This window comes from Palaemon carinicauda, chromosome 8 (assembly GCF_036898095.1).
Source record: "Palaemon carinicauda isolate YSFRI2023 chromosome 8, ASM3689809v2, whole genome shotgun sequence".
NCBI lineage: Eukaryota > Metazoa > Arthropoda > Malacostraca > Decapoda > Palaemonidae > Palaemon > Palaemon carinicauda.
Window position 1 is genome coordinate 130,136,529 of NC_090732.1, and position 19,735 is coordinate 130,156,263.

Below are 19,735 nucleotides of genomic sequence, written 5' to 3' on the forward strand. Positions count from 1 at the left end.
TCTATGCCCTTGAGAAGAAAGACTTGACCCAGGGCCGCCCGAACTCCTTTGATCGCTGGAACTGACATGTCTAACTTGTCCCTGAGATAAACCATGAAGTCGGCTATCACGGGCACTGACGCTTCCAAGGGCTCTAACTTCTTGTCCCTGCACCACTTCACGAATACCGCCCACTTAGACTGGTAGACGGCTGTGGATGATTTCCTCAGGTATAGCGACATCCTCCTGGCTGTCTTGCCGGAGTACCCTTGCTTCTTCAGGAGCCGCTGGATAATCTCCAGGCGTGAAGACGAAGGGCTTGCGGGTTTCTGTGAAACCGCTGAAAGTGAGGTTGTTTTAATAGGTCTGACCTGCCGGGTAGAGGCCAAGGAGGTAGGACGGTGAGGTTCCTTAGGTCCGCGAACCATTCTCTCTCCGGCCACCAAGGCGCTACCAAAGTCATCCTTAGGTTGGTTGCTGCTCTTACTCTGTTGAGGACCTGCCTTATCAGGGAGAAGGGGGGAAAGGCGTACACGTCCAGTCCGTCCCACTTGTGCTGAAAGGCGTCTTCCATTGCCGCCTTCGGATCTGGGACGGGAGAACAAAATACGGGGAGTTGCGCGTTCAACCTTGTTGCAAACAGATCCATTACCGGAGATCCCCACATCTGTATAATGTAGCTTGCCACTTGTGGGTGTAGGGACCATTCTGTTGCTACCACTTGCCCCACTCTGCTGAGGCCGTCTGCTAGGACGTTGTTCTTCCCTGGAATGAACCTTGCCGTCAGGATGATGTCCTTCTGTTCCGCCCATTTTAGGATTTGAAGGGCTAGTTCGCACAACTCTTTTGATCTCAGTCCCCCCTCCTTTTTCACGTAAGCCACCACCGTTGCATTGTCTGACATTAGGGCCACCGAATGCCCTCTCATGTCCTCCTCGAAGTGGTTGCAGGCTTCTTGGACCGCTCTCATTTCCAGGATATTTATGTGTAGGGATTTCTCCCCCTCTGACCACGCCCCCTTTGCTGTCTTTTCCCGGAGATGGGCTCCCCACCCGTCCTTCGATGCGTCCGTGAAGAGAAGAACCTCCGGAGGTTGGGAGGACAGTGGCATCCCCCTTAGGGTGTTCGACCGATCCTGCCACCATTCCAAGGCCTTCCTGGACTCCTGAAGGAGAGGGACCACAATGTCCGGGGAACTTTTCTGGTTCCAATGTTCTTTCAGGTTCCATTGAACCACCCTTAAGTTCTGTCTCCCGTGAGGTACCAGCTTCTCTAGGGACACCAGGTGCCCTACCAACCTTTGCCAATCCTGCGCTCTTCTGGGGCGACCCAGAAGGAAGGGCCGGAGCACTCGATCCAGGTTGTCCAGCCTTTCCGTGGTTGGGAATGCCTTGACCTGTAACGAATCCAGGACCATTCCAAGGTACGTCCTCCTGTTGGATGGGGTTAGTTGTGATTTCTCCAAGTTGACCACGATGCCCAGGGTCTTGCACAATTGAAGAAGATCTTCGCCCTGTTGTTTCAAGTCTTCCTTTGAGGATGAAAGGAGTAACCAGTCGTCCAGGTACCTGATGAGTCGAATGCCCCGTTCGTGGGCCCATATGGAGACCGTCGTAAAGACCCTCGTGAATACCTGGGGGGCTGTTGAAAGACCGAAGCATAGGGCCTTGAATTGTAACACCTGGGTACCCCACTTGACCCGGAGAAACTTCCTGCTCGACGGATGAATGGGCACTTGGAAGTAGGCGTCCTTGAGGTCTATAGAAATCATAAAGTCGCCCTCTCTCAAGGACGCCATGACCGTTCTTGGAGTGTCCATTTTGAAGGTCACCTTCCTGAGAAACCTGTTGAGGGCTGACAGGTCTATTACAGGTCTCCACCCTCCTGTCGCTTTTTCCACTAGGAACAGGCGGCTGTAGAACCCCGGACCCGGGAATGTCACTGTTTCTAAAGCTCCCTTCTGCAACAACGTCTTGACTTCTCCGTCCAACGCTGCCCTCTTCGCCAGGTCCTTGGGCACCAACCAGTCTGCCTGCGTTGCTGGAACTAGGGGGGGTGTCTCTTCCATGAAGGGGATCCTGTAGCCCTCCTTTAGTACTGTAACTGTCCACGGATCTGCTCCGTGGAGCTTCCATGCTTGCCAAGTGAGTCTGAGGCATCCCCCTACCTGAGGCTTTGGCAGGGGAGGGGGGCCTCCCATCTTATCTCCTACGGGAAGAACGGCCTGTTCTCCCCCTCCTGGAGGAGTAGAAAGAAGACCTATACGTTGGGGGGTTAGAAGATGAACCTCTTCGGGGGGGAACCACAGAGGAAGACCACTGTCCTGACGAGGGTTCCCTCCTTCCTTGAGTTGGTGTGGTACGCGCGGCCATGGGTGCTTCTGTCACTGGCCTCCTGAAGATGGGGCGGCGTGCCGCCTGTGGCTTCAGGGTAGGTAGCTCCCTCTTTTTGGCCAACTTCTCCACGACCTCTTCCGCCTTCTTCGTCGGAATAAGCTGCTCCCCCCAGACGGAGCAGGTCTTCAAGGCTTTAGCTTCCCTGTCAGGAATCTTAATGGGAAGGTTCTTGACTAGGGCGTCTCTTCTCCGGAGAATCCAATTTGCGGAGAGAGCCAAAGACTGAAAGGTCAGGAATTTAAGGGCGCGGCTACCTGACCCCAGCAACTCATTCAGAGCCTCCCGTTTTGCAGGTTCCATGGAGTCTGTAGGAATCTGGGTGCCTACTAGGGTGGTGGCCCACCAATCCAGCCAGGAGGCCACATTAACTAAGTCCTTGGACATCTCCTCCATCATTGCCGACTCGGAAGAGGAGAAGAAGGTAGATGCTGCCGATGCCCTCCCGTCGGAGATGCCCTGGCACAGGATGTCTATGGTTTCCTCGGTCTTGCACGCACCGGTCGGCCTGTTTTCTAAAGAGTAGTATTTCGACTGCGACTTCAAACCCTGTAGGAGCTTTGCTGAGCTGTGAGCCCTGCAGGAGTCGCTATTGCGGGATATGACCTTATCAATGTGAGTCTTTCCAATCCCCACGTTACTGGCCTCAGGGAGAGAGAGAGAAGACTTTTTCTGGGCGGGGACCGCTATGAACTTGTTCAGGCCTGAAGTCCAGGGTTCTTCCTCTTGAGTGGCGGGTTCTATAAGGTTGTTATAACCCCTAATTAAAGCAAGGACTCTCCTGTACGCTGAGTCCTCCGTCACCGCCGACTCGCCCTCCCCTCCTTCCGACCGACGGGGCGAATCGTGATCTCGGTCTCTGCCGTGATGGCGGGGTCCACGGTTCCCTCTATCTTCGACGTCCGCTGTACCTCTCCTCTTCGTGGCCTTTTTCGGTGAAACGGTGTCCTCCGTGAGATAGATCGACGGAGGTGTCCTTCCCCTTCTAGGGTCTCGATGGGGAGACCTGTCGAGGCTGCCCGGCCTAGACGACGGCCCCCTGCGCTGGGCGGGATAAACGTCTCCAGGACGGGTCTTAGGCCTGCAAGATGTAGCCCTTCGCTCATCTGGTGACTCCCTGACGCGGGACGTGGAAGTCCTTCTAGGGGGACTGTCTCCTGCCCGCTCATGTGTCGAACCAATAGGTTTGGAACAGACTTTAAAATTGTTCTCTGGGACAAACACCCACGTCCCTTTCGGAGAGACTGGTCTCCTGCTTTTGGGTGTAGGGGAACGGGGCCTCATCCTGTCCCGAGATCCTGTGGGAGACCGCGAAGGGGAGTTCCTCCGCACAGACCGACCTCGTTTCCGCGTCCCTACTGGGGGGGTTGTTCTCCTGCTTTTGGATGTAGGGGAACGGGGCCTCATCCTGTCCCGAGATCCTGTGGGAGACCGCGAAGGGGAGTTCCTCCGCACAGACCGACCTCTTTTCCACGTCCCTACTGGGGGAGTTGTTCTCCTGCTTTTGGGAGGAGGGGAACTGGGACTCACCCTGTCCCGAGATCTTGTGGGAGACCGCAAAGGGGAGTTCCTCCGCACCGACCGATCTCGTTTCCTCCTCTGTCGTCTCCTCCGTTCACTGCTTGACGAATCCGAAGAGTCACGTCCTGACGAGAAAGACTGACCTCCGTATCGTGACCTAGCACGTGACTGCGTTTTCTTGGGGCTACGCCGTACCCCTGACGGAGAAGGAATGGGGAGACTCTCCTGTAGCGAAGTCTTCGGCGGCAACCATCCCGACGGGCCCGCCAAACCGGGGAAGGCCCCGCCAAGGCCTTCCTCCATGTCCAGTGGGGACCTCATCGGAGTCCTCGGCACGTCCCAAGCCAATGGATCTTCTTGCGGGGACTCCTCTCTGCCGACGCCACCACTCGTCGCTGATGACCCTGGAACTTCCACCCAGGAACCTGATGAAGAAAAAGGGACACTATTAGACCACATGGGGTCCCTCGACGAGACGTGGCCCTTATGAGAGAGAGCCACGTCCCCCGGACCCCCACTACACTCACTTACGGCCGCCTGACTTGCCTTGGCCAACGAAGGACCGCCCACAAATTCCCTCTCTTGGGAAAGAGGAGCCAACTGCATGTTCTCCTTGGACTTACCTCGCCCCTTACTTTGGGTAGGGGAAGGCGGATGTACCCTACCTGACCCTTCTCCTGCTGAAGTCGCAGGGGAAGAAACGCTAGTCTTCCTAGGAGACTTCTTCGATGCCTTCTTCTTTTTGGTACGGAATTTTATCCACTGGACCTCGGGCCAATCGGCACATTCGGAACACTTATCCGACGGCGAACAAGCTCTACCCCTACACGAGGTACACAACGTATGCGGGTCAACCTCGGGCTTAGACAGAAAAGCCCCGCATGATCTACCAGCCCTAGGCCCAGGACAACGGCGAACGTGTTCCATAACGCAACACAAAGGGCCGTAGACACAAGCAAGCCACAAAGGAAAAGCACTAAAACACTAGGAAAGCACAAGGGAGCGAAATCAAAAGCACGTAGTGAAAGCACTAAACACACACTAAGAGATCCCGATCACGTGGGAAGCACGTGGAACTAAACACAAAGGGAATCGCACGGAGTATGAGGAGCTTCGTGAAGCACGTGTGTTCACGAACCGACCAGAACTACGTTTTCAATCTCTCACCGTAAGTGCCTTGGGACGAGAATAAAAACTAAAAAAGTTTTATCCTTTCTCCCCGTACAGAGACTAGGGACGAGAGTAACTCGAGAACAACATTACTCGCTTGGGACGAGATAAAGATCGGAACGTTCTCTCTCCTCTCTCTCTCTCCGTCTCTATTTCTCTCTCTCTCTCTCTCTCTCTTGATTTCGCACCGAAGAGAAGAGCCCACTTACCTTTCGTCAATAAACAGGTTATTTGACCAAAGGAAAAAACTGAAAGGTTTTTCAATGAAAAGTTCCTTTAAAATAGTCTTTAAAACATTTAAGCTTTGAAAGAAAAAAGAACAAAACGTCAGAATCGATTTACTCTTTCAGCAAAGTGAAACCGTGATACTCTCTCTCTCTATCGTAACGATAGAGCGCAAACTGCGTAGTATAAATAAACTAAACGTTAGTTCATCTTTGAAACAGAACGAAGACTATTCAAAGAAAAAAACTATCATAAAATATTTACTAAAAATATTTCATTTAATAAGTTTTAAATCATTAGCTCTGTAAAAGTTATTTACGATTGAAAAGGGCTCAACGTTGTTTAACTTCCGTTTCCAAGTTAGGACCGCCTACTCTTAGGAAAGGTCGCATATAAACAAATCATTAAAATTTATTTTGATGTTTATTATAAATGGAAAGCTAATCGAAGAGGCCTAATAAAGGCGGTTGAGATATAAAATATATAGAGGAAAATCTATAATTAATTTATAACGTGATAAGATAATTGCTAAAAGCCTAAATCACACTTCCGTCTAAGGGAAGGGTCGGCCATTTAAAAGTCAAAGAAAGTCCATACTCTCTTTCTTGTCATCAAAAATTAAATCTATCCAAAAACGAGTTCAAGATTTAAGATGAAGATAAAACACCTGCACAGCGAAAGCTCAAACCAAAATGAAGTACTTCACCAAATATGTTGAGAAAACTCCAGGTTCTACAGCGAGTATTGATACGTCTTGTCGTCAACGTCGACAGAGAAGAATTGAAGGTTTTGTTTACATACAAGAGTGGTATCTGGCCGACAGTTGGCGCTGGTGGGCACACCCGCAACCTTCATAGCGATCGCTCGCGAGTTTTTTGAGTGTGTTTTCTGTCGAGCCGCAGAGTTGCAGCTATTATATATTCACCGGCTAAGTTAAATATTTAAAAATACTACTTACCTGAAATTCATGTTCTGTATTACTCATTCTCTGGGAAAAAGCTTTGGCTAAAGTAAACAAACCTTCCATGACATGTAAAAACCCTTTCGTTCCAGCCAGAAAGATGAGTGCTTGATCTGATGTCTTCAGACTTAGCAGATCATTAAGATAAATTTCCACTCTTAGGGACAAGTTTGACATATGAGATACTGTAGGTCAGATACTCAAATACTTTTTTCAAAGAGGAATCATTATCAAGTTAAAAATATTCGTGTTCTAAAATAAATAAAAACCATATTCAAATTCATACTGAGTTATGAAAAAAATAATCCAAAGGAAAAAGTTCCAAGATAATTTAGCTAAAAGAAATAACTAAACCTAAGTTACACAATTGGATTTAGATATTTCATCACTAAAGAACCCCTCTGGGTTTATATTTACCTGGTTCATCATCCACAAACATCTTCCAATGCTCATACATCAAAACAAGATCTAAAAAAAAAAAATGACACATCACAAGTCAAGGGTCTTATACCTAAATTTTAATAAAAATCTTTCTTCTACTTACAATAATGGCATTTTGCTCCCTGAGTTCAGGATTTGACTTCGGACAGTGTGATGCTTTATGGCCAGCTTCCCCACAATAGTGACAAGTTATCTCTCTATTCTTTCCGGAGGTAGTTCTCTCTTCCATAATCTGAGGTAACTCGAATCTAGGACTGGAAAAAATATTAATGGCTAGAAAAACTTATGGAACAAATGAATACACAAGTCATATTAATTATATTCTTATACTAATCAATATTTAGTAAACAGCTAATTTATAATTATGATAAAGTAATACCACAGTAAAGAACTTCTTATGTAATGGAGGCTTAAAAAAATAAACTTTTAAAGTAATTTGTACTTTTCCTAGCTATAAAAACCTGAATTCTTTGAAATAGAGATATGCATTCAGTGGCACTTGCAATGCCATTGAATTGTTAGCAAGGTACTGCAGTTGGATAATGACAGGTGGTGCAAGGGGGAAGCACTGCCCACTTACCTGTCACATAATAACCACTAGTCCTTAGGCCCAAGACTGCAAGGGGTACTTGTGGTGGGAAAACTAATTTAAAAGACTTCGGTTTGTTTAGCAAAGAAAAAAAAATTACATATAAAAATGGTTCTTTGTTCCTATGCATATACTGTACAAACCTTTTGTCCTTTAAAATAAGGAAACAAACATTGGTTGTCAAAAGTTTCCTTCACCCAAACTGGAAGGTTCTTTTTTTACTTTGGAAATGTCATCCTTTCTAGTCCCGTACAAGAGCTAGAAAGGTGACTCCAATAACCTCCTAACTGCTATTCATATGGATGTACAGTTAAAGCTGTTACAGCCTAGGCCAGTACCTACTTGAAGCTAGTAGTACTATACTAAGAACCCAGAAAACCTATCTCCCTAAAAAATGACAAATTCGTAGATAATATGTTATTTTCCTTAGTAAAATAAATTTTTGAATATACTTACCCGGTGATCATGTAGCTGCAGCTCTGCTGCCCGACAGAAAAAACCTAAGGGCGGGATACGCCAGCGATCGCTATACAGGTGGGGGTGTACAACAACAGCGCCATCTGTCGAGTAAGTACTCCAGTACTTCTTGTCAAAAAAGAACCAATTTTCTCCTCGGTCCACTGGGTCTCTATGGGGAGGAAGGGAGGGTCCTTTAATTCATGATCACCGGGTAAGTATATTCAAAAATTTATTTTACTAAGGAAAATAACATTTTTCAACATTAATCTTACCCGGTGATCATGTAGCTGATTCACACCCAGGGGGGTGGGTGGAGACCAGCATACATGTTAACATTAGAAGCTAAGTATCCCGTATTTCATTTTAGCAGTTATTCAAAATAACAGACATAAAATTAATAAGTACCTGGTAAGGAAGTCAACTTGAACCATTACTCTGACTTTTTAAGTACGTCTTCCTTACTGAGCCTCGCGATCCTCTTAGGATGCTGAGCGACTCCTAGGTGCTGAAGTATGAAGGGCTGCAACCCATACTAAAGGACCTCATCACAACCTCTAATCTAGGCGCTTCTCAAGAAAGAATTTGACCACTCGCCAAATCAACCAGGATGCGAAAGGCTTCTTAGCCTTCCGTACAACCCAAAAACAACAATAAAAGCATTTCAAGAGAAAGATTAAAAAAGGTTATGGGATTATGGGAATGTAGTGGTTGAGCCCTCACCTACTACTGCACTCGCTGCTACGAATGGTCCCAGGGTGTAGCAGTTCTCGTAAAGAGACTGGACATCTTTAAGGTAAAATGATGCGAACACTGACTTGCTTCTCCAATAGGTTGCATCCATTACACTCTGCAGAGATCGGTTCTGTTTGAAGGCCACTAAAGTAGCGACAGCTCTAACTTCATGTGTCCTTACCTTCAGCAAAGCATGGTCTTCCTCATTCAGATGAGAATGGGCTTCTCTAATCAAAAGTCTGATGTAATAAGAAACTGCGTTCTTCGACATCGGTAAAGAAGGTTTCTTAATAGAACACCATAAAGCTTCTGATTGTCCTCGTAATGGCTTCGTACGTCTTAAATAGTACTTAAGAGCTCTTACTGGGCAAAGTACTCTCTCTTATTCGTTTCCAACCAAACTGGACAGACTTGGAATCTCGAACGATTTGGGCCAAGGACGAGAAGGGAGTTCGTTTTTAGCTAAAAAAACCAAGCTGTAAGGAACATGTAGCCGTTTCAGATGTAAATCCTATGTTCCTGCTGAAGGCATGTACCTCACTGACTCTTTTAGCTGTTGCTAAGCACACGAGGAAAAGAGTCTTAAAAGTGAGATCTTTCAAAGAGGCTGATTGAAGTGGTTCGAACCTTGCTGACATCAGGAACCTTAAAACCACGTCTAAGTTCCAACCTGGTGTGGCTAACCGACGCTCCTTTGAGGTCTCAAAAGACTTAAGGAGGTTCTGTAGATCTTTGTTGTTGGAAAGATCTAAGCCTCTGTGGCGGAAGACTGCTGCCAACATGCTTCTGTAACCTTTGATCGTAGGAGCTGATAGGGATCTTACCTTCCTTAGGTGTAAAAGGAAGTCAGCTATCTGCGTTACAGAGGTACTGGTTGAGGATACTGAATTCGCCTTGCACCAGCTTCGGAAGACTTCCCATTTTGACTGGTAGACCTTGAGAGTGGATGTCCTCCTTGCTCTGGCAATCGCTCTGGCTGCCTCCTTCGAAAAGCCTCTAGCTCTTGAGAGTCTTTCAATAGTCTGAAGGCAGTCAGACGAAGAGCGTGGAGGCTTGGGTGTACCTTCTTTACGTGCGGCTGACGCAGAAGGTCCACTCTTAGAGGAAGAGTCCTGGGAACGTCTACTAGCCATTGCAGTACCTCGGTGAACCATTCTCTCGCGGGCCAGAGGGGAGCAACCAACGTCAACCTTGTCCCTTCGTGAGAGGCGAACTTCTGCAGTACCTTGTTGACAATCTTGAACGGGGGGAACGCATAAAGGTCTAGATGGGACCAATCCAGAAGAAAGGCATCTACGTGAACTGCTGCTGGGTCCGGGATCGGTGAGCAATAATTCGGGAGCCTCTTGGTCATCGAGGTAGCGAACAGATCTATGGTGGGCTGACCCCACAGGGCCCATAGTCTGTTGCAAACATTCTTGTGAAGGGCCCATTCTGTAGGGATGATCTGACCCTTCCGGCTGAGGCGGTCTGCCATGACATTCATGTCGCCTTGAATGAACCTCGTTACAAGCGATATCTTTCGATCTCTTGACCAGGTGAGGAGGTCCCTTGCGATCTCGAACAACGTCCTCGAATGAGTCCCTCCTTGCTTGGAGATGTACGCCAAGGCTGTAGTGTTGTCGGAGTTCACCTCCACCACCTTGCCTAGAAGGAGGGACTTGAAGCTTCTCAAGGCTAGATGAACTGCCAGTAGCTCCTTGCAGTTGATGTGTAGTGCTCTTTGATCCGGATTCCACGTGCCCGAGCATTCCCGACCGTCCAGTGTCGCACCCCAGCCCGTGTCCGATGCATCCGAGAAGAGAAGGTGGTCGGGGGTCTGAACAGCCAGTGGTAGACCTTCCTTGAGAAGAATGCTGTTCTTCCACCAAGTCAGTGCAGACTTCATCTCTTCGGATATAGGAACTGAGACCGCTTCTAGCGTCATGTCCTTTCTCCAGTGAGCAGCTAGGTGATACTGAAGGGGTCGGAGGTGGAGTCTCCCTAACGCGATGAACTGGTCCAGCGATGAAAGCGTCCCTATTAGACTCATCCACTGCCTGACTGAACATCGGTTCCTCTTCAGCATGCTCTGGATGCATTCTTGGGCTTGACTGATTCTGGGGGCCGACGGAAAAGCCCGAAAAGCTTGACTCCGAATCTCCATACCTAGATAGACTATAGTTTGGGATGGAACGAGTTGGGACTTTTCTATATTGACCAGGAGACCAAATTCCTTGGTCAGATCCATAGTCCATTTGAGATTCTCCAGACAGCGACGACTTGACGCAGCTCTTAAAAGCCAGTCGTCCAAATAGAGGGAGGCTCTGATGTCTGCTAAATGTAGGAATTTGGCAATATTCCTCATCAGTTTGGTAAACACTAGAGGTGCCGTGCTTAGGCCAAAGCACAGGGCTTGGAACTGGTAAACCACCTTCCCAAAGACGAACCTTAGGAAAGGTTGGGAATCTGGATGGATGGGGACGTGAAAATACGCGTCCTTTAGGTCTAACGAGACCATCCAGTCTTCCTTCCTGACCGATGCTAGGACCGACTTCGTCGTCTCCATTGTGAACGTCTGCTTGGTGACAAAGACATTTAGAGCACTGACGTCTAGCACCGGTCTCCACCCTCCTGTCTTCTTGGCTACCAAGAAGAGACGGTTGTAGAAGCCTGGGGATTGATGGTCCCGGACTATGACTACCGCTTCCTTTTGTAGCAAGAGAGACACCTCTTGCTGTAAAGCTAGCCTCTTGTCCTCCTCTCTGTACCTGGGAGAGAGGTCGATGGGAGTTGTTGCTAGAGGGGGCTTGCGCAAGAATGGAATCCTGTACCCCTCTCTGAGCAACTTCACAGACTGTGCGTCTGCACCCCTGTTCTCCCAGGCTTGCCAGTAGTTCTTGAGCCTGGCTCCCACTGCTGTCTGGAGAAGATGGCAGTCAGACTCTGCCTTTTGAGGACTTGGAACCCTTCTTCTTTTTGCCACGTTGACTGTTGGCACGGGTACCTCCTCTGCTGGAGGTTCTGCCACGAAAGGGCGGAATGAACCTAGACGCTGGTGTGTCCATCCTAGGTCTAGGCACGGAAGGTAAAGCTTTGGCCTTACGTGCGGATGACGCCACCAGGTCATGGGTATCCTTCTGGATCAACGAGGCGGCAATCCCCTTGATCAGCTCCTCAGGAAAGAGACACTTGGATAGCGGAGCAAACATCAGCTCTGACTTCTGACATGGTGTGATCCCCGCCGACAAGAAGGAGCAAAGGTGATCTCGCTTCTTAAGAACTCCCGACACAAACGAAGCCGCAAGCTCGCCAGACCCATCCCGAATGGCTTTGTCCATGCATGACATGATGAGCATGGCAGAGTCCTTATCCGAAGGGGAGGTCTTTCTGCTCAACGCTCCCAAACACCAGTCCAGAAAGTTGAAGATCTCAAACGCTCGGAAAACTCCCTTTAAAAGATGGTCCATATCCGAAAAGGTCCAGCAAATCTTGGAGCGTCTCATAGCCAATCTGCGGGGAGAGTCTACCAGACTTGAGAAATTGCCCTTGGCAGAGGCAGGAACTCCCAAGCCGAGATCTTCTCCCGTGGCATACCAGACGCTAGATTTAGAAGCAAGCTTGGTCGGAGGAAAGATGAAGGATGTCTTCCCAAGTTGCTTCTTGGCCTGCAACCACTCTCCCAGTACCCTTAAAGCTCTCTTGGATGAGCGCGCGAGTACGAGCTTCGTAAAGGCAGGAGCTGCTGACTGCATGCCTAAAGCGAACTCAGAGGGAGGTGAGCGTGGGGCTGCAGACACAAACTGGTCCGGATACAACTCCTTAAACAGGGCAAGGACTTTCCTAAAGTCTAAGGAGGGAGGCGTAGTCTTGGGTTCCTCTATGTCGGAGTGTTGATCGTCCAAATGCGCAGCTTCGTCGTCATCAGAAATTCCTTCATCCGAATGCTGAGGAGGAAGCGGCAAAGGAGGAGAAGAAAGCTGAACGGCTGAATCCGGCAGCACGGGTGCATGCGTAGCTGCACTGGATCCAACATCATGCGCTGCTGGTCAGTCTGAGAGCTGGCAACAACAAAAGCGGAGTGGTGGTGCGTGGTGGGGACTGCCGTGGGTTGCGGAGACTGCCGCATTGCGTCAAAACACGGCAGCTTGACAGCACCTTCCCACTGCTGATGCGGTAGCTCACGCATGTCAACGGAGGGAGCCGCACGTCGGCTAACGTCAACATGCGTCTGGCAGGGTCGACTGCGCATCGGTGGTGGAGCTCTCACAGCCGGAGTGTGGGAGCAGGCAGCCGCAGTGTCTGCTGAGCGCACAACCGTGGCAGGTTGTAGGTCAACAGGTGCAGCGTCAACCTTCTCAGCATGATACTCCTGCATGAAGGAAGCTAGCTGAGTCTGCATAGATTGCAGCATAGACCACTTAGGGTCTACAGTGGTTGGTGCGGCAACAGACGGAGTGATTGCCTGCTGCGGAACCACTCTACCTCTCTTGGGAGGTGTGCAGTCTTCGGAAGACTGCGGCGAGTCCGAACTGACCCAGTGGCTACACCTGGGCCGTTGGACTCGCTCGGAAGGGACCTTGCGCTTGAGAGGTCGTGAGACCTTAGTCCAGCGTTTCCGACGAGAAACTTCTTCCACAGACGAGGAATGAATGGGCTCACTCGTCTGTTTGTGGGTGGGACGATCTCTGCAAGATACGTCCGCAACCACTGAGGGTACATCTGTACGCTGATCAAGGCCTGTCGAACCCTTTGGTCCTTCGACATTGCTTCTCCCCTGGGCTTGGGAGCTTGCAAGAGGTCCCGGACTGGGAGGACGACTGGCACGAACAGATGCACCCTCATGCGTAACACTGACACTGACACTTTTCACAGCACTTGCACTCACTACACTTCCCACTGCACTTTTCTCCTTCAACTCTTTGACGTCGGCGAAGAGTTGATTGCGGTCATTCGCTAATGACTCGACTCTGTCACCAAGAGCCTGAATGGCACGCATCATGTCCGCCATCGAGGGTTGCTGAGAGCTAGTAGAAAGGTCGGGTGTCACCACTACAGGGGAAGGAATAGGTTGAGGGGCATGGGGAGAGGAAAAATCAAAAGAGCGAGACGAACTCCTCCTGATCCTATCCTTCTCTAGCCTACGTGCATTCTTAAGGAATTCATTAAAATCGAATTATGAAAGCCCAGCGCATTCCTCACATCGATCTTCCAATTGACAGGCTTTACCCCTACAATTGGAACAAACGGTGTGAGGATCTATAGAGGCCTTCGGAAGACGCCTAGAACAGTCCCTAGCGCTACACTGCCTGTACTTGGGGACTTGAGTAGGGTCAGACATCTTGAATTAGTCAAAGGGGGGAATCCAAAATCTATCCAAGTCGTCAACAAATAATCCAAAATCTAATCAATAAAGCTTGATAAGGTAATGATAATAACTCCTGTACAGCGAAAGCTAATATCTAGAGAGAATACATCACCAAAAAGCGTGAAATCAACTCCAGAAACAACAGCGTATCAAGTAGGTCTTGCCGGTGGCACGACAGAGAGAAAATTGGTTCTTTGTTGACAAGAAGTACTGGAGTACCTACTCGACAGATGGCGCTGTTGTTGTACACCCCCACCTGTATAGCGATCGCTGGCGTATCCCGCCCTTAGGTTTTTTCTGTCGGGCAGCAGAGCTGCAGCTACATGATCACCGGGTAAGATTAATGTTGAAAATTGTATTTTTCCTAACTATACAAACCTTAGCTATTTATTAGGGGGTTATACTTTCGGCGGAGCTGAAATGAAGAGCCATTAAAATTTAGCAAGGGTTAACTACCCACACCGCCAACGGGGGGGTAGCTTGCTACCACTCCCGTTCACACACCTGTGAATAAGTAACTTTGCTTGGAGGTAGGATTTCAAGGGGGATAAGGATGGCGGGCAAGTTTGTATAAATAGCTAAGGTTTGTATAGTTAAGAAAAATACAAATTATCTACGAATTTGTCGTTTGTTCCGTAACTGGAATACAAACCACGCTATTTAGTAGGGGTGACTCACCCATTAGGAAGGGTGGACATCCCTGCCAATCTGGCTTTTGGCTTTGCCTGGGGGGCTCCTTATCTGAGTATATTAGTACTCAAAAATAAGGAGCCTCTGCCCTCGCTAAACCTTGCTACGTAAGATCCGCGCCCTATGCAAGCTGTGTGTTGAGACGTATAGAAGTGTGACTGTCTAGGTAAAGTTATTCCGAGTCTATGTAGGAAAAACCTGATGTAACCAAGACTTCCCAATACCACCTCGCCAGGGTATGGGGACGCAACAGTATTAGCTTAATACTAGGTACACTCGGGAGCATGGTTTACCTGCAGTGGTTTGAGGTCAGCTTATGCAGAGAACCCAGGATGCTGCTTTCCCCACGAGAGGGTAGGATGAAGAAAAGAATAAGAGTCAGTCAAATCTTTTCATTCACACAGACTAAAACCGGGCAATCGTGCCCTCAACCTTCTGCTACTTGCCCAATAAGGAGCTTGAGGTATACAACCAGCTGTTGTGCAGCCACCACCAGACCGATAGATATCGTATCGAGTTCCTGTGGGTCACATCTTGCAGGAGAAAGGTTGTGAAAGTCACCTGGAGCATTTACATCCTTTCTTGTAAAACCTGCATCACAGAGTAATCTGCTAAGAAGGACCAGGGGCATAGTTATGCCCCTGACACTGTGAGTCGTCATGTCGAGATGATGTTTCGGTGATCCTCCTCTAGTCTCTCCCAGTGCTGATGACAAGAGGACCCGGGCGGGCTGTTGCCGTTTTCTTTAGGTAAAGTCTCATACCTTACCCTGGGTACAGTAACGGATGATCTGGATTATCCGTTACCGAGTTGAGACTTGTGTAGGATCCGTCACCTCTGGAGACTGTGTCTGGTGACATACTCAGGGACGAAACTGAACATTGTCTTTCGCCGTTGTCAATAATGGGCGATGTCGAAAGAGAGACCATGAAGTTCCTTGACTCGTATGGTTGTTGTCCGAGTGTGTAGGAACATTGTGTTCTTAAATCAGGAGAAAATTTGTTGCCTGGTGAATCAGAACATAAGGAGGTCCCTTTAGGGATCGGAGAATTTGAACCATGTTCCAAGAAGAAGGCCTCAATTCCGACTGGGAAAAGGCAAGCTGTAAGTCCGTATGAGTTAGGAAAAGTCTATCGATGAGAGGGTGTCCCTTTCTTTCAGTTTGAAGGTGAAGGATCAAGGTTGAGTGATCATCTTTACCTGTCAGAACTGAATAGGGGGTCTTTTCCTCTTGTATATACTCGAGGATTCCGCTATTGCTGGAATCGAGGTATCAAGTGGAGACACACACTTTCACGTGACACCAACCACACAAGACGTTACACTGCCTGGTAGACTGATGCTGAGGAATTCCTCAGAAATCTAGACAACCTTTTCGCAAAGAGGTATTGGGCAGATCCGGGCGTACAATCATAGCAAAGCTATAGCTTGTGGTATGTGTCGAAGTGGGTTGTCTGTGATGTGGAGAGGGTTCTCTTGGAGACTCTATCAGGAGCTGCAAAGGTTTGGAAACCGTTCTGCATAATGACATAGCGGAGCTAGGAAAGTCCTTGAGAGGTTGACCGATGTTCTAGCCTTCTTGAGTGCCCTTCTCCAGATAAAACAGGGACGAGACGTAAACGTCATTGTTGTACCCACCGTTGTTGCCAGAGAGCCTTGGGGTCTAGGGCTGGGGAGCAACGGCAGCCTGAGATTCAAGAGCGTTGCGAACAGACTCCTAGTTGGAGGACCTCGTAAAGTCGGGACTTAGTCGGCTACATGGCGATCCAAAGTCCATTCGGTATACCTTATCTGAGATGCTGAGCACAGATTGTCGGCGAGCACGTTCTTCCAGTCTGGAATGAAGCGGGTTGATAGTGGTACCGAACGGACTTTGGCCCATCTTAGTGTTTATACGTTTATACTGTTAGATGGGAAGAGGCTACGAGTAAGTTCCTTCTTGCTTGTCGATGTGAGGCTCTATGTGGTGTGTGGTGTCGTCCAATACATCACCGATGAGGCTGCTGAAGGACCGGAAAGTTGGGCTTCATCTCTTAAGAGATTTAAGTGGAGGTACTTTCGGGCTCTGTCCAGAGGGCTGAGGTCGTGTGGTGCAGCACTATGGTCTCTCCTCTCTTCTTTTTCCGACTCAAGTCTCTTGGAATGGGAGTCGTTCTCATTTCGAGAAGGTTTTGTGGAGATTGGTGTCTAGAATCATTCCCAGATACACCAGTCTTCTGGGAGGGAAGTAGGGAAGACTTCCGTAGGTTTACCCCAATCACTGGATCTTGGTAAGAAGACTTCAGAAGTTTCGGTGTTAATGCAAGGTTGCCACTGAGTCTGCTAAGGTCAGTCAGTCGTCCCGAGACAGAGGAGACAGAAGCCGATCCCGTGAGACCAGGATGGGTGTAGTGGAAAGACCGAAGCACAGTGTCTTGAACTGGTGTTTCTTGTTTGTCTAGACTGAATCTTCCAACCTTCCCAGATGGATGGTTTGAACCTGGGAGTAAGTGTCCTTTAGGTCCAGTGTGCAAATGAAGACCTAAGGTCTTAGCCCTTGTTCGAACTCCAACATGGTGTGGACATCTACCCGAAGGGACAGCTCCTTGCGGATCCTTTTGCATGGAAGATTGTCGACGCTGGAGTCTTGACTAGTCTTGTAAAGGATCAGGTGCCACACCCATTGTAAGAATTCTTCTCTGAGAGAGAATTCCTTTAACTAACAGAAGGAAGGCAACGCTTAGCCTTACCATGCGCCCTGATGGTATTGATGCTATTCCTTAGAATAGAATCAATCTGGCGAATGTTAATCAATAGTTAATCGTTGGGTATTGTGGTTATTATGCAGTTGAAGAGTGCTCACAAGTAGTTCCCTGTCGACAAGCCGTTGATGAGGGTTGTCGAACGTTTGCCGATCACTTTAGTGTGATGGCGAACGGCCAGTAGCGAGAGAAATGTTGTATACCTTCTGATCTAGGAAACTACAGGAAGAGGTTGACTAGTAAGTTCGAGTCACGAACTGCTGGCAAATTGCCGATGACCGATGAATCGGTGGTCTGTGAGCCGATGGCGAGTTAGAGATCAGCAAGCTGATTATGGTCCCCCCTGGTTGGTCAGAGATGAGCAAGCTGAAGATGGGCTGGTCAGAGATCAGCGAGCTAAGTTCAATGATCGAAGAAAGATGAGCTGCCCATCGGTGATCTAGTGATCAGCAAGCTGATGACTGGTTATTGACTAGCAATCGGTGATTTGAAACGCTAGCAATTGGCGATCGTAAGTCATTGGAGGGACTAGAGGTCAAAGATCAGCATCGAGCTAGCAATTGGCGATCTGGTGATCGGCGACCTAGCGATCAGTAATCTGTGAACTAGCCATCAGCAGTGATCTAGAGATCAGACTGTTGATGCTTTCCTGTTTGCTGACGGTGGTCTGTCAAGGAAAAAAGAAACTTCAGAAGAGACAGGGACCAAGGCTTCCCTGTTTCAATTCCCCTTGTAGGATGGAATTTTCGTGATCTTGAATCCTTCTGTGAAGCCTTATTCCTCTTTCCCGGTGGCAATGTTTATGTGTCTGCGGGGAGGAATGGGGCTATGGTGACCTGCCCAAAAAGTTTTATTCTTTTTTACTGCCTAATGCACGAGTGTGTAGGAGAGTACTGGAGCAATGGCACACAGGATGATGCTGGTGCTCAATTTCTGCCTGTAGAGCAGGCAAGCGCTGGCTCTTAGACAAGAGCTGGTGCATTGGATCTGCGAGCCCTGACTCTTTGGCAAGAGCTGGAGCAGTGGATCTGAGGACGTAACTGCGCAGGAAAGTGCTGAAGAGCGCTGGCGCGCAGTAAGGCACTGTACAGTTTTGTGCACTCTCGCTAGAATGCGCCGAAGCGTGTGACTGGTTGCGCAATTGCGGGTGCATTGGCGCGTGCGTGAGAGTACTACGTGGAGACTGCTGGCGCGTGTGCATAAGACCATTGCCGCGGGAGACCATTAGCGCCCGCGCGCAGAAGACCGTCGGTGTGCGCGGAAGGCTGCATGCACGCAAGATCATTGGAGTGGAAAAGCATTGGCGTGCGCGCACGCGGAAGGCCATCGGGCGCTCGCGCGGGAGACCATTGGTGTCCACGCGTGGAATACCGTTGGCGCGTGCGGAAGGCCGTCGGCGCGCGTGCGGAAGGCCGTCGGCGCGCGTGCGCGGTAGATTGTTGGCGCGTTCACGCACGCGGAAGACTGTTGGCGCGCGCGCAAAGAATATCAGCGCTCGCGCGCAAAAGAAAGTCAGCGCACGCACACGGGAGACCATTGGCGCACGCGCACGGGAGACCATTGGCGCACGCGCGCGGGAGACCATCGGCGCCCGCGCACGGAAGGAAGTCGGCACGCGCGTGGGAGACAATCGGTGGCCGTGCTCGGAAGATCGTTGGCGCGCGCGCGGGAGACAATCGGTGCCGGCGCGCGGGAGATAATCGGCGCCTGCGCGCGCGGGAGATAATCGGCGCCTGCGCGCGCGGGAGATAATCGGCGCCTGCGCGCGCGGGAGATAATCGCTGCCTGCGCGCGGGGAAGATAATCGGCGCCTGCGCGCACGGGAGACGATCGGTGCCCGTGCGCGGAAGATCGTCGGCGCACGCACGCAAGACTGTTGGCACGCGTGCGGAAAATCATCGGCGCCCGCGCGCAGAAGATCGTCGGCTCGCACGGGATACCATTGGCGCCCGCGTGCGGAAGACTGTCGGAGGGCGCGCGCACAGGAGACTGTTGGCGTGCGCGCGAAGGTAGCGCTAGTAGGTTGGCAGGTCAGCTGGCAGGACGATCAGGAACTGGGATGTGCCCTTTGGAAGGGCGAGCATCCACCGATGGGGACCGTAAAAAGGTCCGTGTTAGAGTCCAGGACCTAAGTCCAAAGAACTACGTTGCAGCGCAAGGTTGCGCTGGTAGATCGGTAGGTCAGCTGGCAGGATGATTAAGAACTGGGATGTGCCCTTTGGAAGGGCGAGCATCCACCGATGGGGACAGTTAAAAGGTCCACGTTGAGAGTCCAGGACCGAAGTCCAAAGGACTGCGTTGCAGCGTAAGGTTGCGCTGTAGATCGGTAGGTCCTGGTAAGTCTGCTTGATCCTCCGAAGAGGTGTCTCTATGAGTGGCCAGGTGAGTACTTTGTAGAAGAGACTTGAAGACACCCATGATGACGCCCATGAGGGCCGGTGGATCAGCAAGCTGACCTTTAACAGTAGCGATCCTCCGAAGAGTTGT

At 49.7% G+C, this 19,735-nt stretch overlaps 1 protein-coding gene across 1 annotated transcript in view; it reads right to left on the minus strand.

Moving 5' to 3' along the window:
* The window catches only part of LOC137645922 (cleavage and polyadenylation specificity factor subunit 4-like), a 77,411-nt gene that overhangs the window by 21,447 nt on the left and 36,229 nt on the right, over window positions 1-19,735 (minus strand). The window contains exon 4 of the mRNA XM_068378973.1: window positions 6,794-6,944. Coding sequence (XP_068235074.1) covers window positions 6,794-6,944 — 151 coding nt within the window. The remainder of the gene's footprint in view (window positions 1-6,793; window positions 6,945-19,735) is intronic.